The sequence below is a fragment of the Cottoperca gobio genome, chromosome 6, assembly GCF_900634415.1.
Source record: "Cottoperca gobio chromosome 6, fCotGob3.1, whole genome shotgun sequence".
Classification (NCBI taxonomy): Eukaryota; Metazoa; Chordata; class Actinopteri; order Perciformes; family Bovichtidae; genus Cottoperca; species Cottoperca gobio.
This window is the reverse complement of record NC_041360.1, coordinates 21,562,735-21,586,992: the sequence shown is the minus strand read 5'-3', so window position 1 is coordinate 21,586,992 and position 24,258 is coordinate 21,562,735. Positions and strand designations below refer to the sequence as shown.

General features: G+C 42.4%; 1 protein-coding gene across 1 annotated transcript; it reads left to right on the top strand.

Annotated features, from left to right (window-relative positions):
- The first annotated feature begins 7,995 nt into the window (after nt 1-7,995).
- pparab (peroxisome proliferator-activated receptor alpha b) lies at nt 7,996-24,098 on the top strand. The gene is made up of 6 exons (XM_029433534.1): nt 7,996-8,229; nt 10,082-10,245; nt 12,519-12,657; nt 16,764-16,963; nt 19,426-19,879; nt 20,107-24,098. Exons 1-6 carry the CDS (start codon nt 8,022-8,024, stop codon nt 20,349-20,351), a joined length of 1,410 nt encoding a protein of 469 aa, XP_029289394.1. The 5' UTR covers nt 7,996-8,021; the 3' UTR covers nt 20,352-24,098.
- Nucleotides 24,099-24,258: the final 160 nt, after the last annotated feature.

Genomic DNA, 24,258 nt, shown 5'->3' with positions numbered 1-24,258 from the left:
GAGATCTACAGAGACATGTACTGAGGGATTGTGGAGAATAACCAGGAGAGGCAATCTCTACAAACCATCTCCTTTTTGTTCAGGGAAAGAAGAAGAAAGAAAGAAGAGGAGAATAAGAGGCTCTCCATAAGCTAGGTTGAACCCTTAACCCCCCCCCTAATGCGTAAGAGTAAGCTTTTGGCTTCTGGTCACACGCACTGGTCCTGTTAAGGCAAGAGGGGTCGGATGATTCTCTTTGTTTGACACAGTGCTCTCCACTTCTCCATTGTGTGGACCTTCATTGCGAAAAAGTCACGTGTGCAAGACTGAATGTACACAGCTGATTGAGCCCCCCTTATCTAGACACCAGTGTAATGCAATCCTGACCAAACATTTGGATAAAAACACTAGATGCTATTCGAAGTAGTGGAGTGATCTCCATTGTTCTCCCTATCCTACACTTAACAAGCCCTACAATGAGAAAGACCAGGGAAACTTGGTAGTCACCACTCCAGCAGTGAAGCTTGAAGTATATTTTATACTGATGTCAAGAGCAAAGAGCCTATATCTTCCACAGCCAAATTGCTTCGGTAGCATCGACAGACAAAGGCAGTACTGAGACAAGTTTTCGCATGCAGTCAACAACATTTTGGAGATGGTTATCCGCAACCAGCCACCCGCATGTTTCTTCACCCCGTTTTTATACCCAGAGACACGACTGTGACGCTTCTGAACATAGCCATTATTTGTACTTTAAGCCATACGGTGTTGTTATATATCTGGATATAATCGATGTCTTTCATATGTCTCGTCCTACAAACGTCGCCACATCGTATCGATCATGCGCACGTATTACTCAAACAACTCCGTCCATTTTTTTTTTTTTTTTACTCCTTCACAGATGAATGGCAAAAATATAAAATATTTTTAAAGATTTAATATTCAAGTGTACCATGCAGAACAGTCGTCCCGAGGGCACGAGCACTGCCTTGCAATATTTTAAATATACAACAGTGTTTTTTAGCATGACAGGGCAAAGAAGTTTGGAATAAGGTTGCTACGAGAAGCAACATAACCATTCTGCTGCCAGCTGTGTAGCTTACACAAGTATTTTTAGTATATTGGTCATGTTGTATGAGGTGATGGCGGAGAGTAAGTAGGATATTAATGAATAAGCCCTTGGAATACCGACATTGTTTTCAACATTTGCTGATTGCAGTATCTGCTCACTTGCCGCATGTTGGAAGCCAACATAACATTTTGAGGTTTTGTCGTGCTCAGTGGTCCCTCTACTGTAGCAAATTAGTGTTGTTTTGTCACCAGACCTGTGTGCTGCATGCCACCCCGGCAACACGTAGGCTGGTTTGGCAGCCAGAAAGGGGAAACTCAGGACTCCAGTGTCATGCTGGAAAATGTAATAAGATACACACAGCTGTCTGAGCAGAGAGAACTGCTTCCAGCATCATGCTCTTCTCATCTCAGATTTGGTGATTTGGTGAAACTCACTTGGAAAGTTCTTGAGCACGCCTCAGCGCAAGGATCGTTTCTTGGGCAAAGATAAAGGTGGCATGGGAGAAGGTTAAAGATTGCCCCCTTTCTGATGACTTGGTAAAGTTGAAATGCTGGTAGTGATTATTTCCATTGTTGATTCATCTGATTTTTATGATCAATTCTTTACTCTGTAACATTTTAGAAAATAGAGAAAAATGGCCATCACAAATCGCCAGATTACATCTTTAAATCGCTTGGTTTGACCACCCAACAGTCCAAAACCCAAATGTATCGGAATTGAATCCTCATTTCAGTCTGAAACTATACTATCAGATTTATTATTCCTTCATCATCTAGCATCATGCTAATAATTTAAATAGTCCCTTTAATGTTGTAGCACATGTACTGTCCTCCTAATATTAAGCCACAGAATGTCAAATGTTATATATTTCTTGGCAGAGCCTCAGCGGACAGAGCAATTGGTAGAACAGTACAGACCCCCTTGAACATTCCCTTCTCTTGGGAACTAGCTGTGTGATATGTAATTGGGATGCTCATGTTGTAATATTTTTATTTCTGTCTGTACCGATGTGTTGAGCCCACTTGTACATACTATTCAAACTTGCCTGTCTCCGTATTCAAGCCTAGAAACTTCTGAGCACCAAAATGACACTCTAGAATAGACAGAGCCATATCCACATGCATATCCAATGCTTAATACTGTAACTTTCTCATGTGTTTGTGCAATATTGTACAGTTCTCCGCCATCAGTACATGCGTATGCAATGGGAGGAAAATCAGTTAAATCTGTTAAACACAAGAAACGCAATGATGACATAGATCATAAAACAGGTCAACTTCAGGTCATTTGGACAGGATATACAGGTGACTCATAAAGACACTTTATAGTGTTGTTGGACCAGTTTAATGTTAGCCAGTTCCGCTTGTTGTCTGGTTACCCTAGCCCTATATATATGTCAAGTGTTAAATGTAGCTGGAAAAGATTGCAACTGTTTCCCCATTCTGAAATTTACAGTTTGGATGTACTGCAGGGAGGTTTTGTAATGGTGGCCTGCCTGATCTTTATCACTAATTTGGAAATAAGTGGCACCCAGGAGCCAGCGTTTGGCACTGAAAGGAGGTGTTGCTTAAGGACAGTGTTGTCAGCCATTGGTGATTTTAGCAGCTGGAAACAGTGAGGGTCGAGCCTGCTATTTATTCAGCTGTAAATATACCTAACACACTGGGGTGTTCAGTTGCTGTGGCTATACTGCAGGTCAAGGTTACACAGCAGTTTCGTCATTTCTCCATATGACCTCACTGTTGCTGACACATCAGACTCACAGCAGAAAAAAAAAACAGACTATAGTCAATGGCCTATTAGATTTACTGTAAATGATATGCTTTGAAAAACATTTTGCCCCATAAATGTATTGCTCAATGCTTCAGCATGCAACCTCATTGCCCTTCAGTTTTCAACTTTTAATTGGAAAGCAATATGTATGTAATATGTATAGTATAAAATGCTTTGTAGCCTCATGAAACACAAAACATTTGAGATAATGGCAGCTGGTCAAAAATAATCATATTTTAGAAGAATCTAAAGAAATGTAAGCATTTGGAAACCTTTAACTCGCTCAAACACACACACATATACACACACACACACACACACATATACACACACACACACACACACACACACACACACACACACACACACACACACACACACACACAGGTCAGGTGGTCACCGTAGACCTTACGGGGGTAAAGTGGTCCACGGTCACATTGCACCTTCTGCAGTGTTTTATTGTCCAGCTGTATAGGCTTTGTCTTGTGTGTCTGAACATTCAACTATTATGACACTGAACACGCTGTCAATGCAGAGGTCAAAGTCCACTGAGGCTTATGCAACTTACTTTTTTATTTATTATTAAAAATAGAATACAATAGTAAAATAGTCTAATGCATGCTTAATTATGGATGTTATGGTTATGGATTTGGCTACGCAACTTTGTTAATAGTTTTCTATTATGTACAACAATGAGGGAATAATAATCAAAAATCTAGCATGCATCTGTATTAAAGTTATACAAATAACGTACGCTTTATATTAAGGAATTACAATCTGCAAACACAGCAGTTTTTTGACCTTTCAAGTCTAAAATGTCAGACAAACAAAACTTGCTTGTGCTGTATAGATTTAACTGTCATTGACCCTGAAATGACAAGGCTAGTCACCTGATAACGTACAGATTGAACTGTTCGCTATCATACAACTCATCTGTCGCAGATTACAGCTAAAGTCCAATGTCTTCCCCTGTACTTGGTCAATCTCCATAACGATAAGAGTGCACCGACCAGCATATCAGCCCTGAGTGATAAGGGCTCAGTTGAGTGTTTACACTGCGGGAACGGTCCAGACTGAGCTCATAGAGTGACTCTTCAAACAAATGGACAGGCGGAGCTGGTAGGTCAGCCCCATCAGACCATATTGCTGCTCTAAGACCACCGTTGTATTCCCGGGGGCCCTTCTTCTGACAGGCCTGTTAGCACTCAGACCACAGGATGGGGTGGATTAAATATTAACCTGTAGTCTGCTCTCTCTCCTCTCTCTCTCCTCTCACACTCGCTCTCTCTCCTCTCTCTCTCTCTCTCTCTCTCACAGACACATGCACACGCACACGCACACACACACGCACTGAATGATCATACAAACTTGTGGAAAGAGCTGGATGTCATGTTGTCAGGGATCACAATTGCAACGAAGACTTCAAGTTTTTTGGGGGATGAGGAAGGTAGGGCAGTAGCAGTTTGTCTACTTAAATTGTGATTGGGTTTCTTATATTCTATAAACTATCAAGAGTCTATTTTATAGACAGGTAGCAAGACTGCAGACAGACAAATGTTATGCGTGCAACTTCTGTCTTCTCTCATTGCCAAGGTATGTACTTGGAAGGACCACAGTGTTTTGATGAATGCCATTTTGTTTTCGCCTTGGCGAGACAAGCCCATACACACCTCTCTCATCTTGGACTTCTGCCAGCTTTAGCTGTGCTATCATGTCATCACACCCTTGTAACTGCATGTTGTCCTCATTGTTGATGGATTTGGAAAGTATAGAGCTTGATCGTATGCCTAAGACACAATAGTTAGTCATGGAGGTGCGATTATACTTTGCAGTTGCACAGGAGCAGATGACATGAACTGCTTCTCACGCTCAACGATACGTGTGATTTATAGATCATTTTCTTAAAAGATCTCATACGGCTGTGTAAACTACCTTCCGGCGTTCTGTGTCCTTTCCTGTTGGGAGAGTAGGAGGCTGCCTGCATGCCCGGGTCTTATTCAGAGCCTGTTTATCTGCCTCAGCCGGAGCTTAAGAGCAGCTTCATGGCCTGTCTGTCTAATGTGGGTCTTCACATCGATGGATGAGCATAACATGGGGGGGCTGGGTGAACATGCTAAGCAACTGTGCAGAAATCCATCAGGACAGCATGGATTATTTATGCTCCCCTCATACATCCGGCCCTATGATTACGGGTTCAGACCTGCTAATACACTAAGTCTGTAATGGGATTTATTGATTTTGATGATGAGAGATTGATCTCCAGTGGTTGTTAGTTGAAGCCGTCTTCCCATGCCTGCTGCCTGCCCTCTGCCGCTGATTTTCAAAGTGTGATCAGTGTGTCGGCATCGCCATGGCGACCTTGGCGACTCTTGGTTAGTGGTCTTTTGTCAGCTCTCCCCGCTCCTCCTCTTTAGACCCTAACTCCAACCCTAACCCCCACAAACGCGTATGACCTTGCTCATCTTCTGCTCAGTGTGCACAATGCCCTCAGCAGGCTTGGCTGAGTGAGCACAAGAGAGGTCTTGACCTAAAACACAAAGGCTTGCCGTTGTTTTCTCTCTCTCTCTCTGTCTCACTTGCTTACATGTTGCCGACGAAGACCCTGTAATGTAGCTTGACTGACATTCCTCTCCACCCCCAATGCGTCTCTCTCTGTTTTTCTCCGTCTCAATCCACAAGACCTCTCGCAGTCTACAGCGAAGCAGATTTCTGTGTTTACGTTTTCATCTTGTATGTTGGTGGCAACACAAGGTTGGCTTGGTCCACTTCATAACTGCTGATAGGGGGGTCATAAGTTCAGAAAAAGACTTGTGTCGTACGCTTATTGAATAGAAAGTCATGCATGCAGTAGATGTGTGTGTATTGACAAATAATTATTCATATTCTGTGATGCAAATGTAACTAATCTGACCACTATATAACAACTTTCCCGGGTTAATGAAGATTAGTCAAGCTGTAGCCAATAAGCTTCTTTGTTATTTTTTTTTGCCTTGAAGCATTATTATGATGAGGCAGTGCTGAATGAAGTGAGTGTATGTAACAGGATGTCCTCTAAGGGAAGACCTGAGGGTCAGGAGCTAGCGGCTGAATGCTAAAGAGGTTTGCTTTATCCTAGCAGACCTAACACTGCCTCCATTCAGAATTCCAAGTGTATTGAAGAGTGAGTAGCTCAGCAAAGCGGTCTGCTCACATGCCAGGCTTCTTTTCATGTAGTGTTTTTTTTTTTATCGGGTGGGAATCTTCAGGGTCTTTACTATTAGATTCACTTTAACTCCTCTGGGCTGTGATTCTTCTGGACTCTGTATTAAACCTGAAAACGTAAAAATGCTGACATGTCTATAACTTGCTGTGTCGTCTTTCCCAATGGCTCCAAACCTAAAACATTAAGATGTCGTATTTCCAAAATTCCTAACCTCCATATGCCAGAACATGCAAGTTCCCTTTTTTTTATATATATATTTGCAGAAGCTGAAGTGTGCTGAGACATTTGTTTTCAGTGTAGGAGTAGCTACGCTGATTGGTGTTTCCACCTCTGCCATGTAAATGGTAAATGAACTGTACTTTTATTCCTCCTCAACGAGCAATAGTTGTCAGACTGTAGATAATGTGCTCTAAAGGATGGTTTACAGCTCGTCCATATATGTGATTGGACTTTGAGCCAGGTCTTGTTGTTGTTATTACATATTTGTCTATATTTCAGTTATATCATTGATCTACTTTTGGTCATGCTAGCCACCTACCAGCTCTGAAAGTTGTCCAAAGTTCTTCCATTTTCTTCCCTCTCTCTTGAAGGGTTAAAACTGTTTATCATTAAAAGCTACGTAACGCATAGAATCACGTCTACTTCATTTCATTTGATTTGCCTTCTGCACTCTAGGGGAAACTATATGCAAATGATCTTTACTTTATGATACTGCTTCAATGGAATACCATTCATGTCTGCCTGTCATTAGATCTTTTACATTGACTAACTGGGAGCACTGAGGGCAGAAACATGTAATGCATGCAGTCAGCCTCTCCTTCAAACAGCCTACAGTACATTGCACAGTGCGACGAAGTTAAGGGTAAACTCGAGGAGGTCATGTGTAGAGGTGAGGAATGGCTGAGAAAAACCAGCAGCTGCTGACTTGCAGTGGTAGGCTATTGCCACCCTCAACCGTACACCCCAGCTCCCAGTTCTAAGTGGGGCCTGATGGAAAGGGCTTACTGAAGATTGACCCAGTTTACATGCGGATGTATGAAGTTCTAATGTGATGTAAGGTCCATTCCCTCTGCTGGTCTTAAGCTTAGCCAACAAGATCCTCCCAATTCCCACTGTGCAATTCAGCAAAATCTCACCCACATACTGTAGAAGCCAGTCAGTCATATATCTTCTAGCTACCCTCAGACCTAGCCTATCGCAGCACAGCCTAGTGACCTACATTCATCCCTCCACATGTCCCCGTGCTTCACCCTCTGTCTCTCGAACCTCTGTCTTTCTCTTTCTGCAGCACTATGAGGTTTACAAGGATGGGGTTACTGTATTTGGAGTGAATAGGTCAGGAGCGGAGGGGCCTGTGTTATGTTATAAGATACTCTGTGTCCTTCATTCCCTTACTGTCTGCTGACCCACTATAACAACATGCAACACATGTTAGAGTGGATGGCCGCACGTTGCATCAGCACTGCTCATTTACTATGTATGCTGTGTTGAATCGTGCATTGAAGAAAAGAAAGGCAATATTACTCTTTGGTGTTGATGGTGTTAATGATGTTATCAGTTTTCAGCCATGGTCAGTTGGTCCGCCATTTGGATCCAAACTGACGTATCTCAAAAGCTAGCAAGAAATTGTGTACAGACATTCATGGGGCCCAGAGGATGGATACTGACAGCTTTGGTGATCCCCTAACCTTTCTGCTAAAAAAACATCTATTCTATGGATTGGCAAAAGATTTGGTACAAACATTCATGGTTCCCAGATGATGTATCCTAATGACCTTGTGTATCCCTCTACTTTTGGGAGCATGGTAGCAAGCTGACTCTAGAAATTCCGAGAGAGGTGACCTTAAAAATGAATTATCATCTTGTCTTCCTCTGTATGTGTTTCCATATCACCTCTTTGACCTCTTTGACCTTTTTGCCTTCCCCCTCTGCACCCTCCCTCTGTCCTCTCCAGTCTGATGAGTGAGAGTGCCGGCAGCCCGCTCCTCCACCGCGATGGTCGACATGGAGAGCCACTACCATCCCCCTTCGCCCCTGGAGGACTCGGTGCTAGGCAGCCCCCTGTGCGGAGATGACGAATTCATGGGCGGCATGGAGGAGATCCAGGACTTCTCTCAGTCCATTAACAATGACGCCCTCAGCTCCTTTGATGTCCCCGAATACCAGTCCTCCAGCAATGGCTCTGAAGGTTCCACTGTTCTAGGTGAAGTCTCATTATCATTGAATTGAAATGATCTCTTTAGATGACAATGTGGGGTTTGTTACCATACGGTCATTTCACCGTTCAAAGTGAGCCCGGCAGCTCAGTGTAATCTCCTTGCCACTGTTGTTGTTGTTGTGTTGTTGTTGTCAGAGCAGGGGTCCTCGTTAACCCCCCCATAATCCCTTATTTGCTCCAACTGAATGTTTAGAGGGGACATACACTTTGCCTAATTTAACCTCTTGGCTTGATCTACAACAAATATGAGCTAGAACCCCTTGACAGCCCTTTGTTTACTCAGGTAGTCTGATAGTTTAACCCCTTTGGGCAAAAGCCCCCTGGACTTAATCGGTTTGTTTGGTCTCGGTGCATTTTCCTGTCAATTTCTTTCCTTTATTTTGTGTACTCCCCTGTTTTACCCCTCTGTCCTCCCCGAGCCCTTCTCCTCACCCCATATCCAATGAGGAATTCACACATTCCTCAGCCACCATCCACCACCTCTCAGGAAACATGCATTTTGCTTGCTGTGTTCCCTCCTGAATAAAAGTCACATGGGCGTCTTGGAAATTTATGCTGGTACCAAATTAGGGAAGAAGCAGTGAATAGTCCAGAAAGATAAAAAGGTAATGGGAGAATAGAGGGTGTGAGGGAGGGAGGAGAAGGAAAGAGAGGGGAAGTATGGGTAGAAGGCATCAGGGAAACGTGATGATGTCATGGAAAAGTCTGTGAGTGGGTGTTCAGGATTTATGGGTGTTAAAAAGAATCACTGACATGCTTTTCTTGTTCACACTCAGTTGAAACATGTGCACCAAGCAGGAACACAGCTCCAGGTTCGCTGCCAGATGCCGCTTATCCCCTCTCTGGCGTCTCTCGACCAACTCATGTGGCTTGACTTAGTGCCACTGTTTTTTTGTACCATTTCGTCTTTGCTATTTGTGTAACAAACAAGTTCTACCAACCACGTTCACTTCACAAGGTGGAAATCGAAAACTTTTGGCAACCTATGAGCTGTCATCCAAGAGAAAGATCAGTAATACTACTCCAACACTGTGATGCTTGTGACAAGCATCACACCACAGATGGCATGTTAATATCTCTGAATAAATAGTTGTGTTGGAACATTCTGTCTTTGCCGGGGCCAGAGGTCAAGCTAGCTTAAATTCAACTAGTTCTTTCCCAAAGGGAGGTGAGACAGTAGAGTTTATTCATTCAGGCAATTATTATCTTTTACTTATCTCTACATTTTCTCAACACAAATATCAGCATGTGCTCTCTGTTAAGCAGGCTATAACACAGTATGAGAGGGTCATCAATTGTTGTACTTAGATAAAAGTATTTACATTGCTCACACTCTGGCACCATGCATGAAACCCACATTTCTGCTGTAATCTACTGGGAGCGTTGCGTCCAGTCATCTAGTTATGTTCTATGTCTTCATGAAGGAACTGCGTATCATGCTTTTGTTGCATAAGGCATACTAAACATACATTGCATTACAAAACGTTAAATTCAAGAGGAATCTTAGTGCTATAAACAGCGCTTCTATCAGTTTTCCATACAAATATACAGTTCTCTTGACATTATCATGATGATGATCGTGGGTCTACAGCAACAATGGAAAGCCCACTTTCAAATCAGATGTTGTACTGTGTGTGTGGGGTACAGTTAATTGTTTACCAGTCATGTTGAAGAATAACCCAAGAGTGTTTTTTAAGAGGCACCGAAGGACAAGATAGTCTAACTTGAAGTGTTTAGGAACTTGGTGTGTCAGTTCTGTATTTGAAATCGCTCTCTATCAGTCGCCGAAGTGTTGAACATTGACACGTTTAATCATCCTTTCCCATGTGCTTTGTAGATGCCCTGACGCCAGCATCCAGCCCGTCGTCGGTTGTCTACGGGTTCGCAGCGGGCCAGGAGGAGTTCTCATCTGCCTCCTCTTCGCTTAATCTGGAGTGTCGAGTTTGTGCTGACCGCGCCTCGGGCTACCACTATGGAGTCCACGCCTGCGAGGGCTGCAAGGTGAGACGAACCTTACATGAATTATACAGCCACACACAAGTGATTCTATTTTCATCTCTAATCTCTAATCCGCATTAGACAATGGTGAAGACGAGACCAATATAAGAATTAGTGACTCAGTTTAATGGATTTCCAGTTGTTGAAGGACATTACTGTGACTGTAGGCTTGTTATCACACATGCATCTGCCTTAACTAGTCTCTCTTATCATCTCACCCAACACCTTGTTTCACTTTCTACTGCTTTCTATTTCTGTCAATATCCATCAATCACTTCCTCCCAAAGTCATCCACACTCAAGCACAGACATACCAAAACCCTGACTGCACATTAACCAAGAAAGTAGGACATGTCAGGCCAGAAACCAGAGGCAGTGTGTCTTGTGACTAATGACTTCTAAAAGCATCAGATCTAGAAGGCTCTGCATTTACACGTAGTCGCTCAATAAATCTCTCAGTTAATTGTTCACCAGTCATGTTGAAGAACAATCCAAGGGTGAACAAAGATAGTCTAGCTTGAAGTGTGTGTGCACGTGTTTGTGTGTCAGTATTCTGTATTTATATTTGTTCTATCAATGGCTTAAGGGGGAAAAGCTGGAAAAAAAAGTAGCTGATGTGAGAGACACCTCCGCACTGTGAATCCACTGAGTGCGGTTAAATGTATCAGCCAAGACAGCTGTGGGAGTATGAATGTCAGGATCCGATGCTTAGTAACCATAACATAAACGTTCACCTCGCAGCAGCGGCAGCTCACCGTAATGAGTCTGTGCAGTGGTAGAAGGATTGTTGTCTTGGCTTGTGCGTCCGTACATCAATACAGAAGTATTGTCGGTCGGTCCAAGGGCAGAGCCAAAGCTATGTGACCGATGCAGGGTGAAGTCGTAGTGCTGTAACGCAACAGGTTATCACAAAAGTCAAGGTCAATTTGTTAAGCTTCTTCTACCCTTTTAGGAGGGAGTCATTAAAAGTGTATCTATCAGATGTCAGAGGGTAATAGTGAAGCCCCTTCTCGCAACATTAGCTGGATCAGCTGAAGTCGAAGCATTTCTCGATCGGGTCGGCCATAATGAGTCTGCAAGGCTTGTCACATTTCAAACGCTACTCCAGAACTGTAGCCGCCGTCTTTTTTCTTTTTTTAAGCCTCTATTCCAAGGTTGACAGAGAGGTTAGAGAGGTGACAGGAAATGAAGGGAGAGAGAGAGAGAGAGGCTGGAAATGCAATATAGGTCGTCTGAACAAGGGGAAATTGCAATTACTGTTAATGGTATACGCTTTAACATCCAGGCCACAACAATGCTCCAAAGCAGCCTTTTATCGACAGGATTGCGTCCTCTCCAGCCCTCAGTATCCCATAATCTGCTGTGAGCCTTTAAATGTTTGTAATCTAGCGTTCGGTCGGTTGTCTGCGACTCCTGAAGTCGAGAAATATCACATGACCATGTGACCACCTGTTTTTACCAGGTGTTTGGGTTTTTGTGCACAATGAGTGTGAATGATGATTGACAGATTAGTGGATCCTTTTAAGAACCCTGACAACTTGGTTATTTCTCTACTACTTCATAACTAAATAAGCAACGTCAAAGTTAGCGTCCCATACGCACTCATTTCCCCCTCCGTCATTTGGTGATGGAACAGTAATAGGAGGAGGCTGACCTCTGTGTTGTCAATACGCTGATCCTTTACGACAGTGGACACAAGCAGCATCGGCATGAAGCCCATTTGACCAGATATTCATGTCACTCTGGTTTTATGAGTGCATATGTGTCTGTGCATGTGAGATTGGAGGTTAGTTGGTGAGAGTCAGTCATTATTACTTAGCATGTGTTTACGGGTGGGGGTGTTATTTAGGCACCCTGGGGGACAGTTTGGATAAAATTGCAATTTGCTCTTTAGTATGACTAAATGTGTTATTAAGCAATTCCCCAGGCCATTGTCTACCGTCCAGCCAACCACAGACATGCCACTTGGTCCATCTGTTCCTCTCCAAAGTTAAATGTTTCTTCTTGTCAAAGTTGTGTAAGCGAGGAGAAACTGATGGTGAAACTATCTGTCTGATTTTGTCACGTACGATTCATATGGGAATAAATAACTGCTATAAAGTTAGTTTTAGTTTTTTTCTTTCTGGATCTTGAGATTGGTTTCATCACAGCAGAGTCTCTTAAAGATCATTTACTTGTCTCTGGTATATTTCAGGTTTTATTAACGGCTGTCATTAAATGTTTGCGTCACGAAAGCAGTATTCACATTTTAACAATGTTTTCCTCTCGTGTCTTCAGGGTTTTTTCCGACGGACCATCCGTCTGAAGCTGGAGTATGACAAGTGTGAGCGTCGCTGCAAGATCCAAAAAAAGAACCGCAACAAGTGCCAATACTGCCGCTTCCAGAAGTGCCTGTCAGTGGGCATGTCCCACAACGGTGAGTCCTACAGAGAGGGCAGGTCTGGCTCTCCTTCAAGCCCAGCGCATGCACGTACACACACACACACACACACACATGCATGCATGGTTCTTCTTACTTGCAAACACACACTACTTTAACATAGTTACCACAGTTGTGCAGATGTCAGGAAGGATTGAAGAGTAAATAAGAAAGCTAACACCACAGGTGAATGTTAAGGCAAGTCTCTAACTGAAGAATAATGCAGTCTTTGCAGTGCTGGAGTCGTATTGCGTTGCAATGGCTGAACCTACTGAACCCTTGTGGTTGCAGATGTGTGAACAAGAAGGGAAATCTGATTATGTGACTCACAAAAACGTATGGATTGCACTAATTGCCAGCATCTGAACAAGTTAATTTTTAATTAAGAGCCCAAATAGTCAAAATGTACCATTATTAATGCAAATTAATTGATGTGCAAAGTCATTAAAATAACTTAAACCATGTTGTATTTGTATTTATGTTGTCTCTAGAAGAGATAATAGAGACAATAATATTTTTTCCCAAATAAATGTGTAATGTTTCAGGCAAAAGTCTTAATTCTGAGAACAAAGTCATACATTTACTTGTCAAATGTCCTTGTGAAATCAAGACTTTACTCTCATAATGACTTTTGTCTTGGAAAACTACGACTTTATTTGTGTAATATTGTGACATTTTATATCTCGGCTTTATTTCCATGACGTTGCAGCATATTCTAAAACGATAAGAACATTTTTCTTTCCCCCAAGAGTTGCCCTAATACTCTGTTGTAAGTCGAAGACGTCACTTCTTTTGAAGTACTTTAAAAAAAACACCTGCACATGCAACATCTGTGAACACCCTAAAGACAGCCTTGTCTTCAGAGCCTTACATCACATTTCCACCTCAGTGCCGCTGATCTTTGTTTGAAATACAGGAATAGTGAGGTCAAAGTTTGCCATCGCGGTGAATGTTGTTAACTCTATGTAAACATACAACATGGCATGCTGACCTCTTGGTTCAAGGTCCTGAACAGATTTTAGTTGCCGTGTTTGTGTCTGTTTGTGTGGGCAGGCAGGTGCTTATCTTTTCTGGTCTGTCAGTGTATTTTTAGTAGAAGGATCATCAAGGTCAATGCAATCGGTGGGTTTACTTATAGATTGTGCAGACAGTGTGGATATTCCATACTGGTGTCGGTGAACGTGAGGATGCAGAGGCGTCTTTATTTTGTCCCATGAGGTCATTGACTTTAAGATGCTTCCTTAAGACAAAGCCCAGATTTGGATGATAACACAGTGGTGCCTAAAAGTAGTATTAGTTCTTTCAGCTCCTCTTACGCTACATGTGTATTGAGTTTCATGAGCCTAATTGTAACCGTAGAGGGGGAGGAATGAGATTTGAGACCAGGGCAACCTTGGGATCTGGCGGTCTAAGTAATAGACTATAGGAACACATGCACTGCTCGTTTTATAAGTTAAAATTGATTGTCTTTAAGGCAATCTATGCATGTAATCTAAACAGTGGAGAGGCTACAATTACATTTATTCAATTGACTTATTACAGGGTAAAATGTTGTGTAAGTCAAATTTAAAAGCCACTCAATATGAATTCCACAAAATCTTCCTTTGATTTACTTTTCTGGAGAATGCTATAAAATCATCATCATCATCATCATCTCTTTTAATGCAACAGCAGCAAAGTAGTTGTATTATCACACAACACAGAAGTGACTGGAGGTTTCATCAGCACCGTAACGATACCTCTGATCTCATGTACTCACGAGATGCACTGCAATAAACCCCATTGAATGTGTAGCTTGTGAGGAAACAACAGCAATAAAGAGTCTTATAGGGCTGAAGGAGGTGTCGTCCTGCACTAATCAGCCGTTGAAACAGATGATTTAATGGGATGACAGACTGTCCACCTCCCACCGTTTAGCCCCCACTGGACGCACAGACTCATCCCCTTACACTAGATCTTAGGAAATGGACTTAATGCTCAGCTTAACATCACTCACTTCCTCTCATCGTAATTGGACTTGGCTCCTGCCCAGGCGCCCGCTGTGGAGCTTTACCAGTTTCAGATGATCCATCCACTTTGTGAGCAGTAATCTAATGCACCCTCGTGCTGTCTGCGAGCTCGGTTTCTCATCCCTGCTCAGTCCTGCTCAGTTAGCCTGGATTTCCTTCGACGGTGAGCGGCTCATTAGAAAATAGGGGAATCAGATCTCCTTTTATGCTTTTATGGTCTTGTAAATACAGGCGGCAGGTGCAGCTGGATGTTAGGTTCTCAGAGAGTGGTGTGTGTGTGTGTGTGTGTGTGTGAGTGTGAGAATCAGCTTGTGCCCATTAAATTGGTGAGAAGGGTTAAAAACAGTTCACCTCTAATCTCGTTAATCAAATGGGATCAGGCCGTCTGAGAGATGTCGGCATTCTCTTGTAGAATAACAACTTTTGTCTAGTGCTGAAGCACACTTCACACACGTAGTAACCTTTTGTGTCCATTCATAATCTTCCATTGCTGCAATGCATACAAAGGAAAGTCCTTTTTACAGTTTCAATAGACATTGATTATGTTTCTATTCGTATCGTCTTCTTTCAATTGTGCTCGAGTTGCATGAAAAAGGCAACCGAAGCATCAAGAAGCATGTATGTGCCTTTTTAAAGTAGAGTTTGTGGATATAATTATTACAGGATATTAATGCTGATTTACGGTGCATGGTCTTCATTTCGGTGTGTGTAATATTACAATAGAATTCTGCACGTAGGGTTCCTTTCGTCTCATCCAGTCCAGTCTGTGATGACTGAGTGATACTTTGAGTTTAATGTCACTTATTAGGGTTCCCAGTTGCTCCAGCTGATGGATCATTTCATGGACTGGGTGGCAAAGACTTTAGCATCAAATCAAATCAAATCAAATCAAATTTATTTGTATAGCCCAATATCACAAATTATACATTTGTCTCAGTGTGCTTTACAGACTGTACAGGTTACGACATCCTCTGTCCTTAGACCCTCGCATCGCACAAGGAAAAACTTCCTAAAAGAAACCCCAAAATTAAAGGGGAAAAAATGGAAGAAACCTCAGGGAGAGCAACTGAGGAGGGATCCCTCTCCCAGGACGGACAGACGTGCAATAGATGTCGTGTGTACAGGATAAACAACATAGTACAAATACAACATTTGACAGAAATGATGTTGCATCTTGCTCAGTCTTTCTGCGTGTGTGCATATTTAACTGCAGGGCACATGTTATGTCAGGGCGGAGCTGACAGTAAGAAGCAAGTGACCCGAAATATGGTGCTGTGTGGCGGGTTAACTGGGGTGACCAGAGAGGGGGGGGGGTGTTGTTTTTATTGCACCCATGGAAGTAATTTTGGATACACTCACTACCAGGTTGAGATGACCTGCATGTGTGAAACTGAAGTAGTCGGGTGATGTTTATGTCTTCTATGGCAATCTGATCTGTGTTTTCTCTCTTTGAAAGACTCATTCAGAGTAGTGTGTGTGTGTGTGTGTGTGTTTAGTGCTGACACTTTGCTGCCACTGGTGGAGACCTTTGCGGACATCAAGTCTTTGATCGGGTTTGGTACATGTTTTTAACTTGGTCGGGTGTTCTGGTGCAAAGCCAGTTAGACTTGCTGGATTATGACATTTTGTTTGTGATGGAAATGTGAGATGCTCTTGTTTAGGATACCACAGAATACTCAGATCCATAGATTAGGAGAAATAATGCTTTGGCGCCAGATGTCAGGAACAGTTTTTCCGTTTTCTATTTTTGAAAATCTCACGGCTACTGCTCCACAAGCTTCGTTTGGACGGAATGAATATTTCCTGATATGTTGACGTGGTTTCATTTCACTTAGTGTGGGGGTGTCTGCGTAGAGATTTAGAAAATGATTCCTCCAGATGTCAGCTTTTTGAATCAGTGATTATTGTGGTTTTGTGGAGCTCAAGCTATTTTACATTTTCCAAAACTGTATTTGTTTTTAAAGCCCTCCGTTTCCCCCCTTTGCTCCTGTGCAGTCGATTTGCTGTTTTAAATGCATTTAAAGCTATTATTTACATTGCATCTTTCACACATCCTGTAATCTTAATCTGACTTTCTGTCTGCTTTGATTACAGCCATCCGGTTTGGTCGGATGCCCCAGTCAGAGAAGTTAAAGCTGAAGGCGGAGATGGTAACAGGGGACAGGGAGGTGGAAGACCCACAGGTGGCCGACCAGAAGACGCTGGCCCGGCAGATTTACGAGGCCTACCTCAAGAACTTCAACATGAACAAGGCCAAGGCTCGAACCATTCTCACCGGCAAGACCAGCACCCCTGTACGTTGATTAACAGTAGTGGGTTGGTGAGTGAAAGGTGTTGCATGTGTGGATCGCGTGTTCATGGCTCTTCTCATTACCAGCATTTCCTCACAGGTCAAGGTCACGTTGTCTTGCCAACCTTTCATTTATTTCATCCACATTGGAGAGATTTTAATCTAATTCTGAGGACATTTCAAACTAATGTCTCAATATGACCTGGGAGCGTGCACCTCCAGAGATTATGTGCAGCCAGCCAATGACAGGAATAACTTGCTCAATCAGCAGTGCAAGCCAACACACAAGCTGGACGTGGAAACATCTGTATCTGTATAAAGAGCCAGTGTGTTGAGCCCGTCACTCTCCTTCCACGCCTGCCCTCTTTTCATCACCCATCCCCAATCTCACCGAAAACGTCCCCTCGCTGCCTCTCTTCTTTCATTTTCTTTTCACCAGAAAAGAGGGGCCGGCAGGGGGAGGGTCAGGGACTGCAGCATGGTGTTGTTGTGAATTCCATGCATGGCTGTGTGTAGGTGTGAAATAGGTCAAGAGGGACAGGTCAATCCAAAGGCACCTCCATGTTCAAACACAGTCCATCTCCTGTCCATTTAGAGTCCAGAGGGAGTCTGGGGTGTGCAGCCATTGGACAACAGTCAATTGGAAATGCACATATTGTTTGATCCAGCCCCTTGACTCTTCGTGTCGAGTCATATTGTACCATTCGCCAAAGCTATGTGTGCAAATCTAACACGTTGCATGACTTTGATTGTGAGATTCTTAGTGAGCAGTATTGGCCTGAAGGTGTTGTTGCGTCTTGCATTATTTTAAGACTGACTTAGATTTAGATCAAATATTTTATAATGCTGAAAATGCTGTTGCAAGAAAAGACAGTTGACATAGAAAAAACATCCTATTGTTCAAAACTTTCCGATAGGTAATCACCCGCGGGGGGAAATCCTTCATCAACTTCTTTGGATCGGTAACTGAGCCAGATCTTTTGCCCTCAGGTTGAACTCATTAGTTTCAACGTCTGGAAGGAACACCCAGCCATAACTGTGTCACCGTTGGCTTTGATTTACGTACAGTGAACATCAGTTTTATTTGTCTGACTTAAGTAGTTTTGCCGTGGTATGATTCATCCTAACAGCACGTACGGTCTTGACTGGATGTCTTAAGCCCCTAAAAAAACCAAGCAGCTACAGAAAGCTGTTCCTGCTGCTCTGGGTTACCTTGTAACTATCACCACTAAGGCTGTAACTAACACATATCTTTCAGGGTTGATTAGTCCGTCTAAGGCTAAAAGGATGTTTGTTTTCTCAAATGTGTTGCAGCAGTGAGTCAGGTAGAGTGTCACTGTGGCACCCCTGGCTCTGCTTACAGTGTAAACTGTATGAATATCTATAGTATGGTCTACAAACCCCCTGTGAGGCTGCATCTGCAGGGTCGAGGAGAGTAATTATGTCGTCGTGGAAATCTTAAGAATCAACAAGAGCTGTTGGCGTACCAACACCTGAGGTTATGCGGACAATACAATGTCGATTTCTGCTTCTTTGCTTCTGCCAGATCACATGACATTAGTTCAGGCGGTGAGCCCGAAAAGAGGCAAAGCATATCCATAAAAGAAAAACTGTTATTTATTGTACGCGGAGGCGCAACATTGTTTGAAGCCGAGGTTACTATTCCATGATCAAAATGTAGATTGCAGCTTTGTAAAACATTGTACATACACCTTGTTCAGAAGTACACCATGCTTGTTGGATCAACTTATTTATAGTAAATGTTCTGGTGATTGTGTTGACGTAGAAGAAAGACAAAAGAAAACCGCTCGACGTCGTGCCGCTCATACCTTCCCTTGCTACTCTGTGAACCAAATTTAGCACAGCAGTCCTGAGTCAGAGCGCCGATCTGATGTGCAGCAGCAGGTTTAACTGCTCATCATATGTTGTAACTTTGTCCACTGTGGGAACAGGGACGCAGCTAAAAAAAAAAAACCTATTAGGTAAAATTAAGGGCATCACTGCTAGCACTGCTAGCTTACTTTTACATACCTTCAACATGTATCGAAGGTTTAAAGGTTTAAAATGAATTCCCTTCTTATTTTTGGTGACCGCTCTTTCCCCCGACACTGCTCTGTTGTAAACATTAGCCCTGTTTTTATCTTTCTAGAGAAATTATTTGCATTTTGAGTGTTAAGAGTGACCCATAATGATACAGCTGTAGGGTAAGAGTAATCATGTCATCGTGGAAATATTCAAGTGGCAATAAAGCTCTGGGTTTAGCCTCTCCTTTCAGCAAGGATTATGGGTAAACGTACAGTTTTTCATGTAGAAACATTTGCTTTTCCATATTACTGTAGTCAGGCTTATGTATGTAATGTATCTCACAGTACACACTGTACTGACTGTGTTGCATTTGAACTGGAAGCCCATTTCAACCACACTTCACGTGTATAGCTCATTAGACTTTGTCTCTTTCCTCCACAGCCTTTCGTCATCCATGACATGGAGACCCTCCAGCTGGCAGAGCAGACGCTGGTGGCAAAGATGGTGGGCTCAGCGGGACCGCCGAAGGACAGGGAGGCAGAAGTTCGGATTTTCCACTGCTGCCAGTGCACGTCGGTGGAAACCGTCACCGAGCTCACGGAGTTTGCAAAGTCCGTCCCCGGGTTCTCGAGCCTGGACCTCAATGATCAGGTGACTCTTTTGAAATATGGCGTGTACGAGGCCCTCTTCGCCATGCTCGCCTCCAGTATGAACAAGGATGGGCTTCTCGTAGCTTACGGTTCAGGCTTCATCACCCGGGAATTCCTCAAGAGCCTGCGGAGGCCCTTCAGTGATATGATGGAGCCAAAATTCCAGTTTGCAATGAAGTTTAACGGCATGGAGCTGGATGATAGCGACCTGGCTCTGTTTGTGGCCGTTATCATCTGCTGTGGAGGTGAGAATTCAGGGGGAAAATAAAAAATAAGCTATTTATTTGCTGCATGGGATTTGATATGTTCGTTCTCATGTCTTACTTTTAATCTATCTGAAAGCAAATGCTACAAACATTGCAGAAATGGTGATGGTGTTCTGGTATCACCTTGCTTCTGAATATGTTTATTCCAACAGGAGATTATGGTTAAGGGGTCTCACTCAAATGTACTTTGCCTCCTCTGTGATCAGACCGCCCAGGCCTGGTGAATGTGACGCACATCGAGCGAATGCAGGAAAGCATTGTGCAGGTGCTACAGCTCCACCTGCTGGCCAATCACCCCGACGACGCTTTCCTTTTCCCCAAGATGCTGCAGAAACTGGCTGACCTCCGGCAGCTGGTCACTGAGCACGCTCAGCTGGTGCAGGAGATCAAAAAGACAGAGGACACCTCACTGCACCCACTCCTGCAGGAGATCTACAGAGACATGTACTGAGGGATTGTGGAGGAATAACCAGGAGAGGCACTCTACAAAGCATCTCCTTTTTTTTCAGGGAAAGAAGAAGAAGAAGAAGAAGAGAAGAAGAAGAGCTCTCCATAAGCTAGGTTGAACCACTTACACCCCCCCCCTAATGCAGTAAGAGTAAGCTTTGGCTTCTGGTCAGCACACGTGGTCCTGTTAAGGCAAGAGGCGGATGATTCTCTTGGTTTGACACAGTGCTCTCCACTCCATTGTGTGGAGCTTCATTGGCAGAAAAAGTCACGTGTGCAAAGACGGGATGTACAGCTGATTGAGCCCCCCTTATCTAGACACCAGTGTATGCAATCTCTGACCAAACATTTGGATAAAAACACTATATGCTAATTCGAAGTAGTGGAGGTGATCTCCATGGTTCTCCCTATCCTGACACTTAACAAGCCCTACAATGAGGAAAGACAGTGAAACTTGGTAGTCACCACTCCAGCAGTGAAAGCTTGAAAGTAGATTTTTATACTGATGTCAAAGAGCAAAGAGCCATATATCTTCACAGCCAAATGGCTTCGGTAGTCAGCGACAGACAAAAAGGCAGTACTGAGACAGTTTCCATGCAGTCAACAACAGTTGGAGATGGTTATCCATGCACCAGCCACCCAGCATGTTTCTTCACCCGTTTTATACCCAGAGACACGACTGTGACGCTTCTGAACATAGCCATTTATTTGTACTTTAAGCCATACTGTGTTTGTTATGATATCTGGATATAATCGATGTCTTTCATATGTCTCTTCCTAACAAGACGTCGCCAACACTTCGTATCGATCATCGTCACGTATTACTCAACAAACTCCGTCCATTATTTTTTTTTTTTTTACTCTTCAGGATGAGATGGCAAAAATATTTTTAAAGATTTAATATTCACAGTGTACATGCAGAACAATGTACGTCCGAGGCACGAGCACGCCTTGCAATATTTTAATATGACACTATTTTATACCTGTTAAAAATGCCTTTTTCACAAAACACACGCGCAGACATTTGGCACTCCATCATGTTTTGTGTGCTGTTATTCGAGGGCCACCACCCAGATAAAGCGCATTACAACCTCATTACAGGCAGATGATTTTTGGCGTTTTGGCATAAATTATTTCATGTTTTTTTTTTTTTTTCTCAGTCATTGAAGCCCCGTCCCTTCAAAATACATCTCATTATTGTGTCTCTCCTCCTCCCTCCCTCTGTCAGTCTCTGTCTGCCTTCTATTGTACTTCACTGGCCGTGTTTGGTCATCATAACACATGCAGTTGATTAAGATTCAGGGGTCTTATGTGCACATTTTTTATATTACGACAAAGGAAAAGCACTATAAAAACAATGGTTTGGCCTCAGATTAAACCAATACTTTAACAATAAGAAGATTTTCATCATTAGACACTTGATTTGGGGCGAAGAAATCTGCACTTATTTAACTGTATGAGTGAAATAAAGCGACTTAGACTTTGCAAACGGCTAAAAGATGTTTGTTTTTTTGCAATTAGACAAGTGTCTGGTGATGGATTGAGACCAAATACGTTTCCACAAGTTGTTTTTTGTCCTCTACGACGATAACGATGCATGTGAAGAGGCCACTCCTGTAATTTTTGTTGTCATACTTGCTTTTGTAGAAAAAAAAGAACATGCTACACAGAAGACCTGCAGTAAGGGAATGGTGATAAGGATAGTTTGGATAATATATACTGTATGTAAATCTGCGACGGAGTTTCCTTATCCAACCAAAATCTACTTAAATCATAATGGATTCTTTTTTCGAAATTCAGTCACAAGAAATGGTAATAATTACATCACATTGTATAAACAGAGTGTACTGTACATAGCTGAAATGATCACATTGACTGCTCGCCCCGACTTTTAGCTCATGAGGTATACAAGGTACTAATGATGATCAACTTTTGTATTCCTCGTTTTGGTAAATGTAATAAAGTACTGTATGTTTTTGTTTTTTTTGCTTAAATGCCACATACTTGTGTTTTTAATTGAATTGGATCATATTTTTATACTAAAGTATATATGTATGACTAAATCAGATAATTGTGTATTTGAAATGGCACGATTTGAAGAGTGCAGTGTAAATAGACTTAAGGGTTGACATGGCAACCGGTCATCTGAACATGCATAGATCTGAATCCCGTTGGGGACATTCCTTTTGTTAATTGCTATTTTTAGATGGAGAACCATCGACGCCGCAGTATGCGTTCAGTTCATTTCAACTGTATTTCATTCATTTGTTAAATTAAGCTCTTAGGATTTGAACTGAAAGCATACGTGGGCTGTGCAGGGCTGTGCTAGCTCACAACTTTGAGTAGCTGATTAAAACTTGACCTCTGTGACCTTTCTTTTTTATCATTTGAAAAATCAAGCTACAGCGCAGCACTGATCGTACAGTATTGGTCTCGTCTTTTTATACTGTGTTCTCAGGTTGCATACTCTCACGTGTAATATATGCACAGAATTTCATCATTATTATTATTATTATTATCAGAAATCATCCATAGTTGCCAACTTTTTTTTTTTTTTGACACATCACATCTCTCTGGATTTAAATGCGAGAAACTGAATGCAGTCTTATTTGCATCACATCAAATAATGATACAGTAAAGAAGATGCACTAATGGAAATGCAGTATGTACTGTTTTATAATCCTGTTTTTGTCACGCTTTTTGTCTGATTTTCCTCTCCTCACTCGCTGCTATGTTGTACTAACTCACCAAACATTTCTAATGCCATGAGTAGATTACTGACCCTCAAACTGCCTCTACTTACTTATTATATCTTCTCACAGAATGTCAGTCCCACATGCAGAATTCATTCAATGCAGCTCGGTTTTTCCCCCTCGCAAGACTCCTGGGACTTGTAGTTCCCAGGTAGGCTTCGGGATTAACCACAAACGATCTGTGCCTTAGCGTGTTCCCATGCCATAAAACACTAGAGATTCAGAAAAAAAGACTTGACTTGTGCACGCACACACTTTCAGACTTGTAAACTGTTTGTGTCGTCAGATAGAATTCGATGTTTGTGACACAACGGGGCCACGCAGACTGGAAATTATGTCAGAGCAGATTAAGGAAACTATCCTAAACGGAGACAGAGGCTCAAAAGTGCTATTGAAGCTTCATTTTACAGTACAAAAAAAGGACACACTTTAAACAAAGAAAACGAAACACAATATGGTTGAAACACATAGAGCTCTAGAGGAGAAGTAGTGCACATTTGGGATGTCTGCTTACCCTGAAGAATGTCTGTTTTGTGTTGAATTGACAAGGGACTGTTTAACTTGTATCAGGGAAACTTAGTCTTTCTTTGTTAACTAGCTCAGGACATAGACAGATACTGTTCTTCCTTTATCTCGGTCTCTCTTGTCCTCTCTAGAAGGAGATTATAGTGCTCTGCCTTACAGCACATAAACCCCAACTACAATATTGATTAATATTGATATGACCTTCATTTTCCAAAACTGACAGAACAATGTTACCAGGGGGGCAGCAGTCATAGGAATTAGATATTTGATTTTTTTCTTTTCTTCCTGGATTTCATGGAGTTTGTTTTTGTGGCTATAGTGTCATGCAAAGCGACAACAGAGACTGTCTTTGGATGTGTTGTTAATTTGTACTGTGGCGTGGTAAAGATGCTGTAAATGTTTGATGAATGTATATCTAGTCATTTAAACAATGGAACAAGTTGACATTGAATGGATTTCAAAATAAAGTCTTTTTAAAAATCCATCACATTTTGTTTGGTTGAATTTCAATGGACAATAAGAGTTAATGTAACTCGATGTTATTATTACCCAAGGTTTATCAAGTTAAGATGCGTCTTTGCTAGATAAAAAGGACACGCATATTAAAATGCCGGGTCATCTTCAGGCTGTAAC